The 19,880-nt window shown below is 39.8% G+C and overlaps 1 protein-coding gene across 6 annotated transcripts in view; it reads right to left on the reverse strand.

Moving 5' to 3' along the window:
- DYM (dymeclin) overlaps nucleotides 1-19,880 on the reverse strand; it is a 216,403-nt gene that overhangs the window by 172,457 nt on the left and 24,066 nt on the right. For 5 of the 6 annotated variants that reach the window (XR_015799699.1, XM_014894892.2, XM_014894890.2 and 2 more), the window contains exons 6-7: nucleotides 13,876-13,948; nucleotides 2,208-2,333 (exon numbers count right to left, since the gene is read on the reverse strand). Coding sequence is in view for 5 of the 6 variants with exons in the window: in XM_014894892.2 (XP_014750378.1) it covers nucleotides 2,208-2,333; nucleotides 13,876-13,948 (199 nt within the window). In the remaining variant the exon portion in view is untranslated. Of the gene's footprint in view, nucleotides 1-2,207; nucleotides 2,334-13,511; nucleotides 13,617-13,875; nucleotides 13,949-19,880 lie in introns of all 6 variants that reach the window. The other variant, XM_088157404.1, reaches the window with a different exon arrangement.

A 19,880-nucleotide genomic window follows, 5' to 3' on the forward strand; every position in this document is an offset into this window, starting at 1 on the left:
AATGTCCCAGAGCTGACCAGACTGGAAGGGGAAAGAACTCCAAGGTCGTGCCCATGCAAAGCTGCCCGGACTTCAGCAGGGGTCTGCAGGAGCATCTTCCACAGCAGGATCATGAAAACTGCCTTTTGCTTTTTGTTTTTTAAATACTACTTTTAATAAAAGTTTAGTTTGTAGAATCATTGTATTCACTTACCTCAAGACACAACTGGAAAAATATTTATGCAATGGAAAGAAGCATTGTATTTTTTCAGTTTTTTATTCCATGCTCTGGTAATAGAGACCAGGTAGGAACAGCGTCTCTCCACACCCACAGTATTTTCGTGTGTGTGTGCAGCACAGAACCAATCTTAAACATCTTTTCATACCTCAAGGATTCCATAATTCTATGAATTTGCAAAGACCAACGAAACAACCAACCTCACATCAATGAATCAGACAAATGCCTGTAGAATTTGTGGGGTTTACCTAAAAGGTGATAGTATTTCCAAAATGGAATAGCATTTCCACAGAAGCAAACAGCTGCTCCCATTCCCATCTGATTTACAGCTGAAAAGACAGAGCTCTGTTTGGATGGACCCTCTGACCATCTGTAGAAGTCCAGAAGGTAAGGGGCTAATGTGCATGTCCCAGACACCAATAGCTGCACGGTATGGAGCCAACCAAGGATTTCTGGGAACAAGAAGGACTGTTGGTAAAAACACCCAAGAGAAAGACCAGGATTTGGCTGGAGAAGGGGCCATACGAAGGCAGGGCAGCATTTTCTGGGACAAACCTCCTGGCTGTGGCTCCTGCACAAAAACACAACTTGGCTCAGTGCTGGGATGGGCTGAGAAGGGCCAGGGACTGAAGGAACCCATTCCCAAAAAGGTCTGAAAGAACCCGCTGTGAATGAGAAGTGATTTGCACAAAAAGTGAGAAACTTCTCTCCAGGGAGGGGAAGGCTTAAAAGGTGCCCCACAAAGCCCAGGGCCCCAGGACATCCCGTCAGCTGCATCCACATGGAGACAGCACTGGTGATCTCTCTCTTTTTTCCTTCCTCTCTCCCCTTCTCTGATCCAATTCCCTCTGTGTTACTCTCTTTCTCCCTTTATAGCCTCCCCCACCTTTATCCAAGTGCTTACACTGGGATATCAGGGACAAAGACACCATTTTCCATGCCAAGTGTGCAATTTACTAATAAAACTTTGCAGATCCTCTGGCTTTTGTCATTCATTTTGATCACCAACATCTATAAATGCAGGGTGTTTCCTTCTTCTTATGTGTGAGATGTCACACCAGTACCCCTCCAACTGTTGACATTGTTCTTGATTCCCAGCCACCAAATTTCTATGTCTGCCTCCAGAGGCCAGGCACCTCCTACTCTCAAATCAGACCTCTTAGACCACATACTAACTCTTCCCCCCAGAAAATCTCCATTTTCCCCCAAATTCTCAATTCCTTTAGCCCAGGGACTGAAGTTCCAGCACATCCCACACCTCCTGAGGCTCTGGCTCTATCCTATTGCTGTTTCAGGCTGAAGTCTGCCCTGTGCTCCAAGCTGAGCCTCCCTCCTTTCCCTGCACATCAGAGCAGTTATCTGTCTCTTACACCTAGTAGAAACTTCAGGAAACCAGAGAATAAATACATTTATGAAAAATCTGCCCACTCGGACCTTGAAGTTGAAAGAGGATGAATGGGAGCCTGACTAAAATGCATGTAAGCCACCGTGAAAGCACTTGAACACAACTACCAACTTGCCAGAACAAGTGGTGTTACTCACACAACCAAGTTTACCCCTTGCTAAGTGCTCCCTTCAGCTCAGCACAGCACGTGTCTTCACCTTTCCAAGGACTGCTGCTTATGTGTATGACAAGAAAGCTCTAGCATTTCTGAGGGACCTGAGTTCTGTATGCTGCAGTGCTACAAGACTTATTGCTGAATCAAAGAATCATCCTGAAAAGTAAATGCTGTTTTAAATTAATGAAACTACCCTCAAAATACAAAAATTATTTCCAAACTAGTTTTACTGAAGTCTGGGCTGTGAGATTTCCACCCAAATCCCTCCAAGAGCCTTTACAGATGTTTTTCTGTTCTCTTTTCTTTTGAGCAGCATCTATCAAGATAACATTTTGCTGCCTTCTGTTTTCTGTTTTCAGGTACGAGGAACCTAAAGAAGCAACCAGCAGCGTTTGCTTTGCCCTTAGGCAGCACCCCAGAGCAGGACATACCATCGACCGTGCATCAGGTATCTGTGAATGATGCTCTCCCGCAGAATCTCTTTGTGGAATAATTGGCAGGAGAGGAACACAATGAGAGTTGTCACGGCTTCCAAAGAAATGCTGTATGTAATATCTCTGCAGAATAAAGGGAAAAGCACAGACATTAATCTATTGGGTTGTTTACAAGCTGGATTTCCAAGAATACTTGGTAGCTTCACCTGATGTTATACACTGTGTAGCACAGAGAGTTTCAACTGAGAACATGTAAACAACAAGTACAAGAAACCCAGAATCATTTCACACCAAAACCAGGTTGTTTTTCTTAGAAATAAGCACTTTTTTCATATGCCAAAGGACAAAACAATGTAAAAAGAGGTACTGCTCACAGCACTCAAGTTACAAAAATTGATAGACTATACTTCTAAAAATAATAAGTAACTCTCAAAGTGTGTCCTTTGTACTGTTCAACAAAATTGTCACAAAACCATCATGCTAAGTGAGGGAATGAATGTCCAGCTAGCCCAACACGGCTCCATCTGCCAAGAAAATTGGATCCCTGTGAAAGGAATGTAATATACAAGTGTCAGCTCAAGTGTACAAAACACTCAAGGTACAGGATACCACGTACATTGTTCAGTTTTAAATGGTATTTTTGAGGTAACTGAGAACCAGAAAGTTTCAAGGTATTACAGATAATCACAAAGAATGAGCTGCAATGCTTAAATACAGACACCAGACAGTTCAGCAAAGTTCATTTAGCTCAGGCTGATTAGGAAAGGCTGTGCAGCAGAACAGTTGACAGGCACACTATTAAAAATATCTTGTGCTTTCTGTTCCCACCTCTGCCTATAATGACTTTGTTACAAATCTTGTTTTTAAAAGGGAGAAAAAAATGGCATTTGCCTCTTTAATCAGTAACAAATTGCAGACTGCAAGAAACCTTTTAAAACACAATGAACTAACTTGGACGTGAATCAGTACCATTCTTACTTTCAACCAAAGACCATTTTTACACCCTCCAAAAAGAGGTACTTCATTTGGTGCAACAGCAGCATCCTGCAGTTCATCAGAAATACTGTTATCAAGTATTGTTATTGTTACCATAAGTCATGTAATGCTTTTTCTACTGTCACTATTTGATTTAACAGGATGCCTCACAATCCGGTATTGCTAAGTTACAGTGGTTTCCCTGCAACAACTACCACCAAGGTTTTATGACCCGGGAGCTACTGGAAATTCAAAATCTATTTATTATTGTCAAATGTAAATATTTAAGATTTTTGAAAAATCAAAACACCAAAGAACAAATCAGCATCGATGTTTAATCAGTGGTGCTAAATTTTTCTTTGTTATGTCACCTTACAAAAATTTTATTCTCAACAGTTAGAATAGGTATAAACATAAAAATATGTGCTCTTTCAAACAATGTTGATTTGAAAACTACAGTGCAATCTCACAAAGCAAAACAAATTAACCCCAGAAAAGACTAGATTTTCACTTGTCTCAGGATCAGAGTTGGTATGGTCCTCACTGAAATACACAGGATTTATTTAGAAGACATCAGTCCAATTTTTAACATAATCAAATAGCTTAATATTCTCAAAGATGCTGCCAGATATGCTGTAAACAACATGCATTATTGTGAAGTGTGAAAAGAATTTCATGCATCACAATGCACGGACAGCTGAAGTTAAGCTCCTCTGCAGCAGCTCCAGGCCGAAGTTTCTGCAGAGTGCAGTTATTTACTCAAAGCCAACAGCAAACTGGAATCACAATTTCCTGGATCACAATCCACAGAACTGCACCACCTCTCATACAAAAATGTTTTTAAAAGTGAAGGTTGTGCAAACTCACTGTTTTTTATTTTCTCTTGCCTCATTTGAGTATTTGAACCCCAAATATTTGAAGTTACAGCTTGGGAAAGGACATACTGCCTAAGTAACATTTTCCTGAAAATCACGATGTCCTTTTGAATTACTTCTACTCTCTGCAAGTTACCTGACTTTTTGCCCACTCCTGAGGAAGTTCGCCAGTGTAAATGCTGATAATTAGATCAGGCCAGAGGTTACACTCTGATCTGGTTCCACTGCAAATTCACCTCAGCCAGAAGCAAGGCTGCACTAGGAACAGTGCCTGCTCCCTCTCCAAACCAGGGATGCTGTGCAATCTGCCACCCACATGCACCCCAAGCAAAGCAAAGAGGACTTATATATTAAAAATTAAGAAATGTTTTTCTACCAAAATAAAAGCAACAGTTTGGAAAAATACTTTTTTGATATCATAAGAAAAACATTCAGAAACTTATCTTTATGGCAAAGGCTGAGAATACAAGAACAATGTCTCCTACCCCAAGGTGATGAATGAAATGGGTAATAACTTCATGACATACTACAACATGCACTGGGTCACTATTCAGAGAGGAAACAAATTTTGGGGTCTAGTATACTTTTTCTCCATTTCAATCACTCATTCATTTATTTTTATTATAACCCACACAAGTGAAATAGCAAATTTGAGGAAACATTACAAAATAATTTTCTGTTTTGATAGGAATCAGCATAAAAAAATAAACTAAGAGAATACTGTACTGTATTAAGTACTTTTTGTGAGAAAAAAATTGCTTTCAATATCCTTGTACAACTCTGATAGAAAAAACAAACAGAAAGGTAAATTCAAGCAGCCCCACTTAGTGAGTTATTCTCATTTTCTCTAAATTCAACACCCAGCCAGGACACATTTAACTGTGGAAACACTCCACTCAAACCTGTAGAATCTGTTCAAATTAAATCTGCTCTGACATAAACATAAGCAAGGTCCTGATATCTGGGGTAAACCCTCAGGTCCAGTCGCCCTTAATTTACCAGCACAAAGATAAAGCTTCAGAGCAAAATTATTTTCTCCATGAAGGGTCAAATGTACAGTTTTCTGAAATTCAGGCATTTCTAAAGGATCACAAGAACTACCAGAAACCTCTTTCAACTTCAAAGAACATATTGTTTATTTATATTGAGAGACTATATAATAGGGGGTCTGGGTTTTGATTTTTTTTTTTATTTTATTCCAAGCCATCGGTCATATAGAATGACTTAACATGGAATTTATGCTGATCTCCAACTTCCCCTGAAAACTGTTTGCTTGCAGATAAGGAGGAAACTAGAAATAATGAACTCATGTATCAATTACATGTCAAAATTATTTAGCGACATACTTCAGAAAGCCAGAATAGCTACACGTTGTTTTGGGCTTCTGTGGCATTTTTTTTCCTTCTCAAGTGTCTTACAAAACAAATAAAAAATCTACAGATAGAGCTCATATTCTGCATAAATGGACTTCATAAAGCAACGTAACAAAATATGCAGAGGTCTTTTCTTTCTCTTCTCCTGCATTTTCTCTTTTGGGGATTCATTAGTTATTCTCAATTTTTTCACCTTATTATCTCTCCTTTACTACAAGTCCATAAAACACACATCTTTCCTTATCTCAGGCAGCTGTCCTCCTGGTGTCACACCTCCTTGAATGCAGCAACATCCTTGGACCGCATGGAGCAGGTCCAGGTTCTCCCATGTGACACCCAAGCTAAAACTGATTTCTGGCAGCAAACCTTGCACATAAACAGGTACTCTCTGAAGAAAAGACACGTCATACCATATCTATCTGAGATTACGTTAAATTATGGATTCTTCATAGAATGAAGAGCTCCAAAAAGGAAGATTCTTCTATACTAGCATAACAAATGTGTGTATTTAACACGTGTTTGGTGTCTACATTTCAATGAAAAACCCATACATCAATGGATTCCTTCCAAAAGCAAATGATGCCAGATCATTCAAATAAAAACTTTAAAATTAAACAATGAAGGAGTTGTATAATTTATAGTAATCGTCAGATAACAACTTATTAAATCAAAAGACAAAAATTAGAATCACAGAATGGTTTGGGTTGGGAGGCATCTTGAAGCTCATCCAGTTCCACCCCCTGCCATGGCAGGGACACCTTCCACCGTCCCAGGTTGCTCCAAGCCCTGTCCAACCTGGCCTTGGACACTGCCAGGGATGGAGAGTCCACAAGCTCCAGGAAATAAATTCTACTGAGTCAGACCACGTTCCATCTTAATCTGCTTTGCAAGGCAAGTAACCGAGATTCTGGGCTCCTCTGGGACTTCTACAGCCCTCACAGGGCTGCTTTAAAGCAGACTGCATATAGATACACAGTAGAACTGCTTTAAAAGAAATTGGTGCAGCATCTAATTCTTCCAGGACATGGGACTGGAGAGAATATCACTTCTCTTCTGGTCTTCCACCAAGAACATACATTTTAGTTGATTTATTTTATTTATTAACGTTGATGGAAAACTTGTAAATTAGAATCATCGAATCCTAGACTGGTTTGTGTCAGAAGAGACCTTAAAGCTCATCCAGTTCCAGCCCCTGACACAGACAGGAACACCTTCCACTATTCCAGGTCACTCCAAGCCCCATCCAACCTTAGCCCAAATACTGTTTCCAAATGATGCAATCACTCCACACAGAACAAGAACTACGGTCCTGTTAAAACCACAGCTCCCCAGTATCCTGGCATCTGCTTTATCCATTCAAAACCATGTGGATGACCTCCTATCAGCATCACCTACCAAGAACTTCAACAATCTACCTATGTGTCACCATCCTGCTGCTGCTGGCTTCTCTCCAAGGCCAAGCACCACTCACAAGTGCTTTCTGTGCTCCCAATCATTCAGCTTTGTTCCCTGCCTGTGAGAGAGAGGTCTGTGACAGAGGAACCAAGGTGAAGCACAGAGGCACCATAGAGGAAAAACTCAGCTACGAACTCCAATTAACACTCTGAAGGCACATGCTGTTGTAAACACTTTAATTACTCAGTGAAATGCAGCTATTTCTATATCAGCACACGGAGGCTGAGAGCTCATAAATTATTTCACACCTATAGAGCAAACAGCCTGAACAGTCAGAAACCAAACTCCAAATTTCAACTCCCACCCCTAGACCGAGCCCCCTCCCTGTTCAAATATTTTCCTGAACTTTCACCCAGCCAGAGCTGTCGACTCCGAGTATTAAAAGGTTAAAAGGTAACCCATTTTCTAATTTAGGAGAGTTGCCAAAAGGGCTGATTCATACAAAAAGTCTCAAATCATACAGGAACCAGGTTTCATTTCCCTGCTTCCTGAGGGCCCACCAGAAAGGTGAAAGAGGAGTCACCACAGAGAATAGGATCAGTTTTGAAAACTGAAAAGCAAGTACGATATCTGGCTATCAGTCTTGGGATGCAAGTACAACAACTGAAAGAGAACATAATCTTTCCTCTTGGAAACACTCCTAATTTTACACTCACTGATGGCACATATGCACTGTGGCAGCTGATAATGTTCTACACTCATTACAGCTGACTCCAAACATTTGGGAGATGTCCCAAGGGGACAATCAGCAAACATTGACTGGAAGCAGAAAGCATCTCTGACATTTTGTACTGGATCTCCCCACACTGGGTATTCCCAACTGGAAGAAGAATAGGGTAAGGAAACAAAAAATCCCAGAATTATTTGGGTTGGAAGAGACCTTAAAAATAATCTCATTCCACCCTCTGCCATGAGCAGAGACACCTTCCACTAAACCTCCAAGCCCTGTCCAGCCTGGCCTTGGACACTGCCAGGGATCCAGGGGCAGCCACAGCTGCTCTGGGCACCCTGTGCCAGGGCCTCAACACCCTCCCAGCCAGCAATTCCTTCCCAAGATCCCATCCAGCCCTGCCCTCTGGCACTGGAAGCCATTGCCTGTGTGCTGTCCCTGCCTGCCTTGTCCCCAGTCCCTCTGCAGCTCTCCTGGAGCCCCTTCAGGCCCTGGCAGGGGCTCTGAGCTCTCCCTGGAGCCTTCTCTTGTGCAGGTGAGCAGCCCCAGCTGTGCCAGGCTGGCTCCAGAGCACAGGGGCTCCAGCCCTGGGATCATCAATAACATGGAAATATTCTAAAGGTAGTACCTAAAGGATTAACATGAGAGCTGGACCTGTTCCTAAACCATCTGATACTATGTGACTGTGTATATTTTCACCTCACCGATATTTATTTCTTTCCTCTACAGATTTGGGACTTTTACATGTTGTACAGAGAAGTTGTACCATTCTCTATTTACTTTACATATCACTAGGTCTTGTTACCAATTAAAAAGACCTTACTTTTCAAACACCAGAACTCAAGAGAGCAGCCCAAATTCCCACAAAAATGGACAGGTGCAGTTACAACCCCCAGGAAAGAGAAGAGGACCCACGTGATCTACATTAGACCATCAGAGAGACCACAGGAATCTCATCCTGCATTTCAGTGAAGCAGCCTAAGTGAAAGACAGACCTGACTCACAGTCTCTATGTCTCTGCTGTTGAGAGCCAAATACCTGCAGTCAGAGGTTTTTCAACACCCATCATCTTTTGTGAAAAAAGGGATGAAAACCATATCAGAAAGCAGATTATTAGGAATATGAAACACAGCATAATGTATGAAAAACTGCACAGACCTCTGATACTGTGCTTTGAGGTAAGTTTGTTACAAATTAAAGCACACCTAGTGAACTGATAGGCCTAAGAGAAATACTGACCTAAGTCTAAAATAAAAACTGAACTAGAACAGAGAAAGAACATGTGATATAGATAAAGGTTCTCCTACTCAGGATCCTTAGACACTTACAACACTGCACATCTACCATTAGAAATAAGGATATGAGTGATTAAGAAAATCTTCCAAATACATAAATATATTTTATTTGGCACACCCCAAGGTGCAGCAGCAAATAAAACTCCCTCTATATGAATCAGCTCCCTCCTAAACAGAGCACAATAGCCTTAAATTTTGAGGCTCTGCAAAGTAAAACAACACAAATCTCTCTCAGTTTGGAGGTTTTCAATACCTTCAATCTCAGTTTCAACAGATGGAAGTTTGCCTTTGATGATCAGACAAAGTTGCCAAAAATGCAAAAGTCACATAGTTTTCCAAATAATGGAGCTACTACAATCTTGATAAAAATTCCTTGAATAGACTCTTTTTAAAAACTACTACTCTGACCTATTCTTTTGAAAGTAACAAAAATAATTAAAATACGGCACTCCTGAGCTAGAACAGAAAACATTTCTTCATCTCTTTGCTGCTCACAACTGGCAAAAAAGCAAGCATAAACATTTGTCATCATCTGTACACGGCACATTTCCTACACTGCAGTTATTTTGTAGAGCTTTATAATCAATTATATTGCCTTTCTTCCTCCTACATTTGACTTTTAAGCTCCCATAAAATGCAGCGAGTATCCCTAATGAGTCAAAACATTGTCAACATTTAAATTTCCAAACAACTAAGACTGCACCCTAAAACAGCCATAACTAGAGAAAATAAGGGAATGTATAGAAATATCAACTAACTTGTACTGGCAACACAGGGTGCTACTTAGGAGTGATGTAAGTAGATCACAGTATTTCATTTTTCCTCCACATGCATTTATAGTTTTTAATGAAGTGAAAATGCACTGATAACAACCAGATGTTCAGTTATGGATACCAGCTCTTAACAAGCTGCTGAAAGAAGCCTTTATAATTTAAAGCTTTGGGAACTCCATCCTGCAACAAAATATTAGCAATAGTTTCTTCATAGAAGTCATACAATTAAATACTAACATTGTATCTTTTTGCCGACTATGCAGTTCGATCATTAGTGTACACTCCTGAGTGCTAACATTAGCAAAACCAAAGAAAAAGCAGAGTATCCATAGCACACCCATAGCACACCCAAGGGAATCATAAATCAAACATCAACATACAGTAACACAAGTGTTATAAAGGACTGCAGAAGTCTAATTGTTGAAAACTCTATTTTCTATAAAATTAAACCTGAGACCTTTATCCCTGGCATTCTGTACAATGCAGCACGGCCTGTTTTTAAGAAAGGTAATTCAAGATAGTTTTAACAACTCTCACACACAGCACCACAATGTTGCAGAGTCCCAGAGTCCCTACTGCAACCTATTTCTGCCTTAAAGCACATTTGCCTTTTCCAATACAAACTTAGAGGAAGATTTTCTTAAATTCCCTGTAAAAAAAACTGAGACACTTCCAGAAATGCTCTGCCTCCCAGAAAGGCTCTGCAGACTTCCCCAACCAAAAAAAAAAAAAAAAAAAAAAAAAGTTACACTTCATTATAAGAGACAGAGATAGATTTGATATTTATTTTCTTCCATAACCCACACCTTCCTTATTAATTATGAGAGACAGTTCGCCTGCAATTTCCAAGTATGCTGTAGGTCGTTTAGGTCGTTTTATAGGCAGAAATGAGCTTATTCTGACAAGGATGGAAACTAGAGCAAGCTCAGAAGTGAGTTACTTCTGCCCATAATCAGAAGACTGGAGTCTTCACAAATTCAACATCCCTGCTGAATAAGTAGTCCAATTAAGTCCAATAGTAGTCCAATAAGTAGTCCAAACTACTTATAGTTAGCATCCCAGAATGGTTTGGCTTGGGAGACCTCAAAGCCCATCCAGTGCCACCCTCTGCCATGGCAGGGACACCTTCCACTGTCCCAGGCTGCTCCAAGCCCTGTCCAGCCTGGCCTTGGACACTGCCAGGGATCCAGGGGCAGCCACAGCTGCTCTGGGCACCCTGTGCCAGGGCCTGCCCACCCTCCCAGCCAGCAATTCCTTCCCAAGATCCCATCCAGCCCTGCCCTCTGGCACTGGAAGCCATTGCCTGTGTGCTGTCCCTGCCTGCCTTGTCCCCAGTCCCTCTGCAGCTCTCCTGGAGCCCCTTCAGGCCCTGGCAGGGGCTCTGAGCTCTCCCTGGAGCCTTCTCTTGTGCAGGTGAGCAGCCCCAGCTGTGCCAGGCTGGCTCCAGAGCACAGGGGCTCCAGCCCTGCAGCATCTCCGTGGCCTCCTCTGGGCTGGCTCCAGCAGCTGCACGTCCTTGTGCTGTTGGAGCCCAGGGCTGGAGGCAGCTCTGCAGGTGGGCTCTCACCTGAGCACAGGGGCACAGGGGCACAATCCCCCCTGCCCTGCTGCCCACGCTGGGGGATCAGCCCAGGGCAGGGGGGTTCAGGGTCCCAGTGCACATGGCTGGGGCATGTCCAGCCTCTGACAATCTCTGGGCTATAACCAGGAGGATATACCAAAATCATTCTCCTCAGGGCTGCTCTCCAACCAGCCTGGAACAACTACATACCTGCCTGCAAAACACCACACACAGGTATCCCAAGCACCCGACAGGACATTCAGAACAAATTCACAAGGAAGGAGTGCAAAACATCTGCACAGGTACCTCTGTTCCTGCATTCTGAACATGGAGATGGCCTTCCATGCTTTAAAAATAATGTTACAGTTTCAGTGAAGGAGAAAAATACAAGCTTTAACTGGGGTGCAGACGTGCAATATATTCAGACAGCAGCTGCTAGCTGCATCTACTCCTTCACCAAACTGCATCTACAGAACCCAAGGGACACACTAATTGCCACAATCCTCTGCTAAGGCCACTGAATGCTCCTAACAAAATCTTTGCTATTCCGAAAGAGACTTCGAAGACTTTAGAAGGTGAGCATGGGGATTTCAATGGTCTGTCACAACAAAAATTCATCTTTAATAGGATCTTTACAGACAGACACTACGTTAGAGTGCCACTGCAAGCTGCCAAAGCTGTCTGTTCTCTCACAGGTGATCCCAAGTCCTGACACAGGGATCATTACAAGTTTGAATATTTCATGTATTCCACTCAATATATTCTTTCCCCAAATGAGCATACCAGGCTTGCAGTTCTCCTGATTCATTCCAGTTAAAGACAGAAATGGACTACTCCCTTGAAACAAAATAGGGAAAGAATTTCTAGTGATACTTGACCAGGGAGAGTGAGGTAAGCAAGAAGTAAACTCATTATGAAAACACTTCTGAGTACTCTCTTGAACAAAATTAATAATAAAGTAATAATACCTTATAACACCTTTTTGAAGAACATAGTTGGACTGTGTATTAGAAAATGCAAGTTTTCCAGTATATCCTTTCCCCTAACTATTTCCCTTTTGAAGATATGGGAACAAAATGCTTAGTTAAGGCATTATCACATTGCTAAACATATTCTAGTCATAAACAAAAGAGTCATACTCATTTTTGTAAGTGTTAGTATTTATTAGCAATCAGCAACATGCTGTTTCAGGAGAAATTTAGCTAAAAAACTTATTTGACCAAAAAAAAAAAAAAAAAACCAAAACAACAAACAACCACTAAACAAAAATCTTCCATATTATTCTCTTATGAAATGTAAGTTTTCAATATAGCTGAATATTAGATTATGGACAGGCTTCATAATTTTCTTTTTAAATAAGCCATTTTAGCATTAGATTTGATAGTAATCTAAGTGCTTTCAGCAGCTGCTTCCACTTGCAGCAACCACATTCACACAGAAACAGATGCTGACAGGTTCAGCTGTGGAAGTGAGTGAGGAACAATCATTTTCTTCTGCTGGAAAGGCAGAATAAAGGATACCGGCCTACACACACAGACACACTGGTACTTCCAAGAAAGAAAAATAAAACTCTGCAGGATTTATGAACTTGCCCTTATATTACAGTCCTCTCGCCCCCTTGTACTTCCTTTAATCTGTTCCAAACAAAGCGTGTATCTGTTCCAGGAAGTCCTGACAAGCTCTGTGGAATGACACTCTGAATCACACCACTAATTCATTACACTCTACCTACACAAATCCCTCGTGTTAACGTTGACAGAGCTGCATTTAATGACAGCAACTCTTCAAAGAACATTGCATCTTTGTCTGTTCTCCAACCAAAAGAACAATCCCAGCTACAAGATAGCAGAGCTCTATACTACATCTGAAACTCCGCCAAAGCTGCCATGCTTCAGCTGGGGAGCTACATTTTAGACACAGACGACAAAGCAATTTAACACTAAAGACACTGCTCACCTTTAGTAAAGTTTATAATGGGGAAAATAGTCAAAACTTGTCAGAAAACTTCTACAAAAGTGAAAGAACCTCTTTTTTTCCCCCTAAGAACAAAGCATGCTCTCCTACATAAAACACTGAAGTATGTTTTATGACACATTTCCCAACAAGATGTGGAATCAGCATTTTTCAAATACAACAGATGCATGAAAAAAAAGCCACGTAAACAAATCTGGAGATCTACAGAAACATTCCACTTATGTATTTCTCTTGTCCCTTCTTCAGACATCAATTCACTGGAATTTTAGAAATCAGTATAAAATAGCACAGTATGATTTAGTTTTGCAATTTAAACCCCCACAGAACTGCAGAAGAACTTTAGTTTTCACCTTACTGCATACCCCAGAGCTGAAGTGACACCTCCACTGTACCTTCCCCTGTACCATGAGCACAACCATTTCCACCAGTTACTGTCTGTGTGCTGACAGGGGTACCTGAAACAAATGGAATAACTTCTGTTGATGGTTTGAACTGGGTGTGAGATGTTCATCATGTACTTCTTCCAACAGAATATTCAGGGCTGGCACTGGCAGCAGCTTATCATTATCTGTACTGCTCCATTGCATGGAACATTCAAATTCAACTATTTAACCATTATAAATCCATTACTACAAGTTCCACATTCTCTCAAATGCTCAGTTCATAAAAGAAGACTAAGGAAGAAAAAAAAAGAAACTAAAAAAGCCTACTTACAAGAGGGGAATTTCAACAATGAGCTGGATGAGGCAGCACAGCAGCTCTTCTATCAGGTCTTCACACTCTGCTCCTAAAAAAGAAACACAGCAAAGGATTTCTTGGCTTTCAAATACCAAAACAAAGAGCGAAAATTCAAACACACAAATGCAGTTGATCAATACCTCAAATAAGGAACAAACTCTTGAAGTTCTACCTATTAAAGGAGATAGACCTTTTTTTCCCTGAAATAGAAAGCACTTGAGCTCATTAACGGAGAAAACGGTAATGCCTTCTCTTTTTTACATAGAAAAGTAACTAATAACAACTGCATAAATTAAGTGAGATGTTGGTATTGTGGGAATGTGCTCACATTTAGCACATCAAGCATTCCTTTACTACTTACAGAAGATCATATTAAACAGTGTCATTACTAACAGCTGAACTAATCACTGGTGACTTCTCACTGGTCCACAATTAAATGTCCTCTCAAAATTCCCTGCACTTCACATATTTTCCCACTCTGTCGTTTAAATCCAAGCAAAGAATAATCAGAGACAGTTTCATTTGTCTAATACACACTGAGCAACATTATAAAACAACGTCAAAAGAATGTAGCTACTGAGCATATAATTGTTGCTCTAGAGTAAAATAGATACAATTTTTTCATGAATACATATTTATTTATTGAGGACGTTTTACACATTTCAATGACAAGTTGGTGCATGTTAAGGGAACAGAAATCATTCTCTAATGATATACAATGGGATAAAATGCATGCAATGACTCGGAATTATTAAAAAACTTGCAACTATTCTAAGCAATAAAACTGGTCATATTTTACATCAATAATTTTTGAAAGCAACTGTAACAAAAGACTTTTAAGACTCACTGAAGCAAAAGCTTATTAAACCACTTGAAGTTATTATATAATACTAAAAAACCCCAGAAGATAAATCTCTTGGCTCATCAGGATTTATTCTGCTTTCAAAAACAAAATTATGATGAGAAACCTACGTCATCATAAAGAAGTGGAGGGTTTTATATGCTGAAAGGCTTCAGAATGGCATAGCTGATCCACTGCATTACAGCATCGAAGCACACTAATTACCCAAATGCCTGTTTATTTTGTATTTTCAAATAAATAAGTCCTGCCATAAACACAGGTTTATAGCCAGGTTACAGCAGTGTTACTCTGCTTAACCCAATTCTGTTCTTGAATCCAGATCTCAATTTTAAGAAGCACACCAGGGGGAATATTCACTATAAAGCAAAATTATTTCTTTCCACAATCAGTTTATTAAAAACACATTAAAAATTGTCACCTAGTGAACTGCACATTCTAAAGGAAATCAGTTTTTTATCACGGAAACATGGTTTCCTTTATATAGAATCCCCCATGAGTAACACAATGCAGCTTCTGTTAGTAAAACCAAGAACTGCTCAGAGTATTTAACCTTGGACAGAAACCACAGCCAATAATGGAGCACAGATAATATATTCTAAAGTAACTTGAATGTGACATTTTCCTAAGGCTTTCTGAATCTAGAAAATGCTTATAAAGCAACACTGATACTAATTCCCAACAGGTACCTAATTTTTCTCCTAACAGAAGAAAGTGAGAAGAAAAAGGTTAAAAAAGTAAAGTGAGTGCATTTTTAAAACATATTTTTTTCCACCACACTGTATGCACAACTCATCTGAACAGAGATTAAGGTTATTTGAATATCAAAGAAGGCTTTTTCCTCAAGACAATATTCAAAATAAAGTATGAAAACACTGGTTTAGCACAGTTCCATAGAATGAAGGATGTTATTAAAAAAAAAAAAGAAAAAAAAAGAAAGAAAAAAAGCTTAATTGCCATAATCAATGTCATTCAGCTACAATAATTAATGTATCCTTTTCCCAATTGGGGCACACACATTCTTGTTCAATTTTCGTCTTGCCAAGACAATGAGGAGGATGCAAGCCAAATCTATAACGTGAGAGAGAGCTATAAACACGGAACACTCTGTGTTTTCACAAACAATGCCTCTTTCAATAGCAGGATAAAGACAATACACACAAGACTCATTCACATTAATAGATTGCATACTTGGATCAAGGACCTGTAAAGCCTTGGGGAAAGTAAGTACAGAGTGAACCTGTCCAGATAAAATTAGAGCAGGGAGAGGAATCACAGGTGTATCTTCCAAACTCCACTGCAAAAGTGACTGTAATTACACAGGTTTTAAAATATCCAGTTATGCTGAAGTACCGTTTTTTCATCAGCTATATTTAAGTGCTCAAACGTGGATTATTTAATTTTGCAAGTAATTTCATGGATTTTGACTTTTTGGTGGAATTTGTTTCCTTCGGGTCTGATGTATATGCATATACATTTATTTATTTATTTAAATATGTATATATATAACTTCTAAAGTTTTTTTTTGTAATACATTTTTTTTCGTTTGTTTTTACTTTCTCAAAGTTACAGACACTGAATTAGCACACTCTACAAAGATAAAATGGCTTATGCAGAGGAAACCAGAGATGCCAAGAGGCCCCAATTCTAAAACCAGTCCAGCTCCATCTTCTCGAGAACCTAACTACTATATTGAAAATGCCTGATCTGGTGGATGTGTTTAATACCAGCATCAGTAAGATACTCAGACATAACAAGGTATACCTCATTTTAGATACTTTTTTTTCTGCCCTGTTGCTCATACAGAACCTGGATACAAGTAATAAAACGAATAATTCCTTGCAAAACAGACTTAGAGTTTCCATAGGTTGTGTGGTTTGATCCTCAGCTCTAATTACTCTCAAAAACTTATTACTTCTACTTAAGAGTGATAATGAGTACATAAATTGATTGCCTTCCCTCATTTCCTTTATGTGATAGCTGAACATATGTGAAATCATTTTAGGCTTGAAGTAAATGTGTTGTTATTTATTCCCTCCTCCTGTCCTCATATTTGCTTTAATATGTCACAAACAGCCCTTAGGAACCTTGCGTTTAAAAACTTCTCTACAGATAATGAATAAAGCTTCCTACTACAGCTCAGGGAACAGGTTAAATGAATTGATGGTCTGATTTAAAATACAATACTTAGCATGTGCTCTCTTACACCTTTGAGCAACAATACAGATAAAGATTGTGCAGAAATTATGGGATACAAACAGTGGAAAGATGAATTATTTGTGTTAGTGAGACTAATTCCAGCTTCAGCTGAGCAGATGCTGACTCCAGTTTGGGATTTATTGCATCAGGAAATTTTCAGCTGAATCTTAAACTATAAAGGTTTAGACTCTTTGTGGATTTTCCTGTAATCAAAATTCTCCAATATTCTCCAAAATTATAAGCAAATTACAGTTATGGATGAAGAGGAAAAGACTGCACTTCTAGGGCTAAAGAACCATCTGAAACTCCTCAAAAAGAAAACATTTCTATTAATGGTAGGCCTCCTCTTGAAGGAAATCAATAACAGCACTATCAGCAGGGACTCAGTCCATGACAATTTATTCATTAGGCTAAAGCACACCCATGCACTCAACCTCAAAAAAAAAACCCCATTTTTATGACACAAGGCACCACTGCACAGCTTTCTTCTGAGCCTCAAGCACAGTCTAGTAGGAAGAAGTACAAACTGGACATTCAGAAAAAGTGAAAGCGTATGAACTGCAAAATCAGAGAGGAGAATTCTCCCAGACAAAGCAGCTATAAAAATGCTCCCTGAACATTTTGGATTTCTGAACAGTCAGTGACAGGGGTATTTTCCACAGAGAGGACTCATAGATTATAATGATACACTTCCCCCTGAGACATCAAATATCCTGGAACAGGTGTGGATGCAGTGCCAGACTGCAGTGTGAGCATCCTGACACACTGACACTGCAGCCACGTGCCCTGAGCTCCCAGGTGCTGTACCTAAACCAGAGAGCACGGCACCACAAGGTATCGTCCAGCCAGAAGGACAAAAATGAGATGTTCAGAGGGAAACAAACATCACCTCAGAGCGATTTCCAAAGGAGTAGTGAGATGATCTTGAAAAGAATAACCTTTTCTCAGAAGGTGAAGACACTGAATAAAGCATATGAAAATGGACCACAGGGTAGAGAGGTTGTTTATGTTGTTGGGTGGTTGCACTGTTCTTTCCAGTAACTACTGACCAGGCAGTAAGAAAATACAGAAACTTCAAAAATCAGACATTGTAATAAAACTTTTTTTAATATGGATCTTTTATTTACATCATACAGTTCATATAAAAATGTCTTTCATAAAGCTTGTTTTATCATGATCACAAGTGAAGAATTATAAATAATGCCAAGCTCTGGAAAATGAAAAAACAGTAAAGATGACTAAGAAATTAATTTTTAAAAAGCGTGTTCACCAAAGATAGTAAAATTTCCGTAAAAGTATTATTAATTCTATGTAAAATTAAGAGGAATATAGGAATATTAGTATCATAATAATATATTAATAATATTATAATAATAAATGTATAGTAATAACAGGAATATTCTACTTTCCAAAAACTAGAAACCAAAAATTGAAGAAAGCGACACTTAATTATAAAAATACAAACAACAAAACACTTCATTTTCTTCTGCTTACTTTTAATAGGCCTTAGCACAACTACAGCTTATGACAATTCAATCATGATACTTCACCATCCTATAGCTGAGCATAAGAGCTATAGGAAGGTATATGCCTTACTACCACCTTCTATAGATATTTAAAAGTAGGATTTTTAGGAATCAAACCCCATGGCTGTGTAACCTCAGCATGTTATGAACCTCAACACCCTGAGGAAGTTCACAAGAGGCATCTCCAACTGGAAACCCAAAGAGGAGCCGAGGAGCAGCTCATTTCCTGCCTCACCAGCAGACCACACACAATTACCTTCCTAATCAACAACATCCCGTGAACAATCTGCTCAGAGGTAATTGCTAAGTACATTTGCCATCAATATGCACAGAATTATTGCTAATAAATGTCACTGCGAATTACAGTCAAGTGCTACTAGACATGGTATAAACAGGGGTCTACCCTCGTGACAAGAATCCCTTTCCACACCACACTGGGAGGAACTCCCAGTGCAAAGAATAAAGATCACAGGAGTTCCAGCTGACAAAAGTCTCAGCTTTTCCACCCATCCCACTGTGGCACACTGTACACTGAAGCAAGAGGTGAGCCATTTTTTCAACCCAGGAATAAACCCACAGGCAGTCTGCAGGGATAGCTTATACACAAGCAGATACTCTTTTCCAATGCATCAGTGTGCTGACTTCCCTCCTGGAGATCACTCATCACAGTTTAAATACATTAAACCATTTCAACATGTAGCACTTAATCCTTTGGCAACACAATTCTGATTTCCCCAGAGCACTGGCAGGCGCCAAGGAGTTAAACAGATTTTAATGAACAGTTTTCACTGTTTGATGAGCAAGCAGCAATTCGGGTTCTCAACACGTGTCCTCGTTGCAGGAAATCCACGGTCAGACACTCCTGGCTGCTCTCACACCATCCACTCACACTGCTCTAGCATTCTGAGACTTTTTAGGCTTCATGCAACAAACAACATGCACTTACACACTGAAGAGCACTTTGACTTGGACTTGGCAGTGCTGGGTTAGCCATCTGACTTGATGATCTTAGAGGGCTTTTCCAGCCTAAATGGTTCCCCAATTTACAACAAAGAAACCAAGGCTCCCATGGCAGCATTATCCATCAAGGACTTTGTGAGAGCATCTTGACACAGAGCTATCAAGATTTGTGGCAGACAATGTTCAGACTGTCTTTTTGCTGTAATGTAACTGATTTTGAATGCATTTGTACTATTCTTATTCAAAGACAACAATTTCTTCCTTGAGCCTCTCTCCTGCCATCTTCCATCTCGTGTGATACATATTCCATTTCCTGGACATGAGCCCATTCTAGTAATTCTGCCTAAATTCTGTGACTGTTCCTGTATTTCGTATAAATTATTGCCACCAAATTAAATTTTAGCAGCTGCTTTCTCAAGGGGTCAATTCTAACCAAA

Source organism: Sturnus vulgaris, chromosome Z (genome assembly GCF_052056855.1).
Source record: "Sturnus vulgaris isolate bStuVul1 chromosome Z, bStuVul1.hap1, whole genome shotgun sequence".
Classification (NCBI taxonomy): domain Eukaryota; kingdom Metazoa; phylum Chordata; class Aves; order Passeriformes; family Sturnidae; genus Sturnus; species Sturnus vulgaris.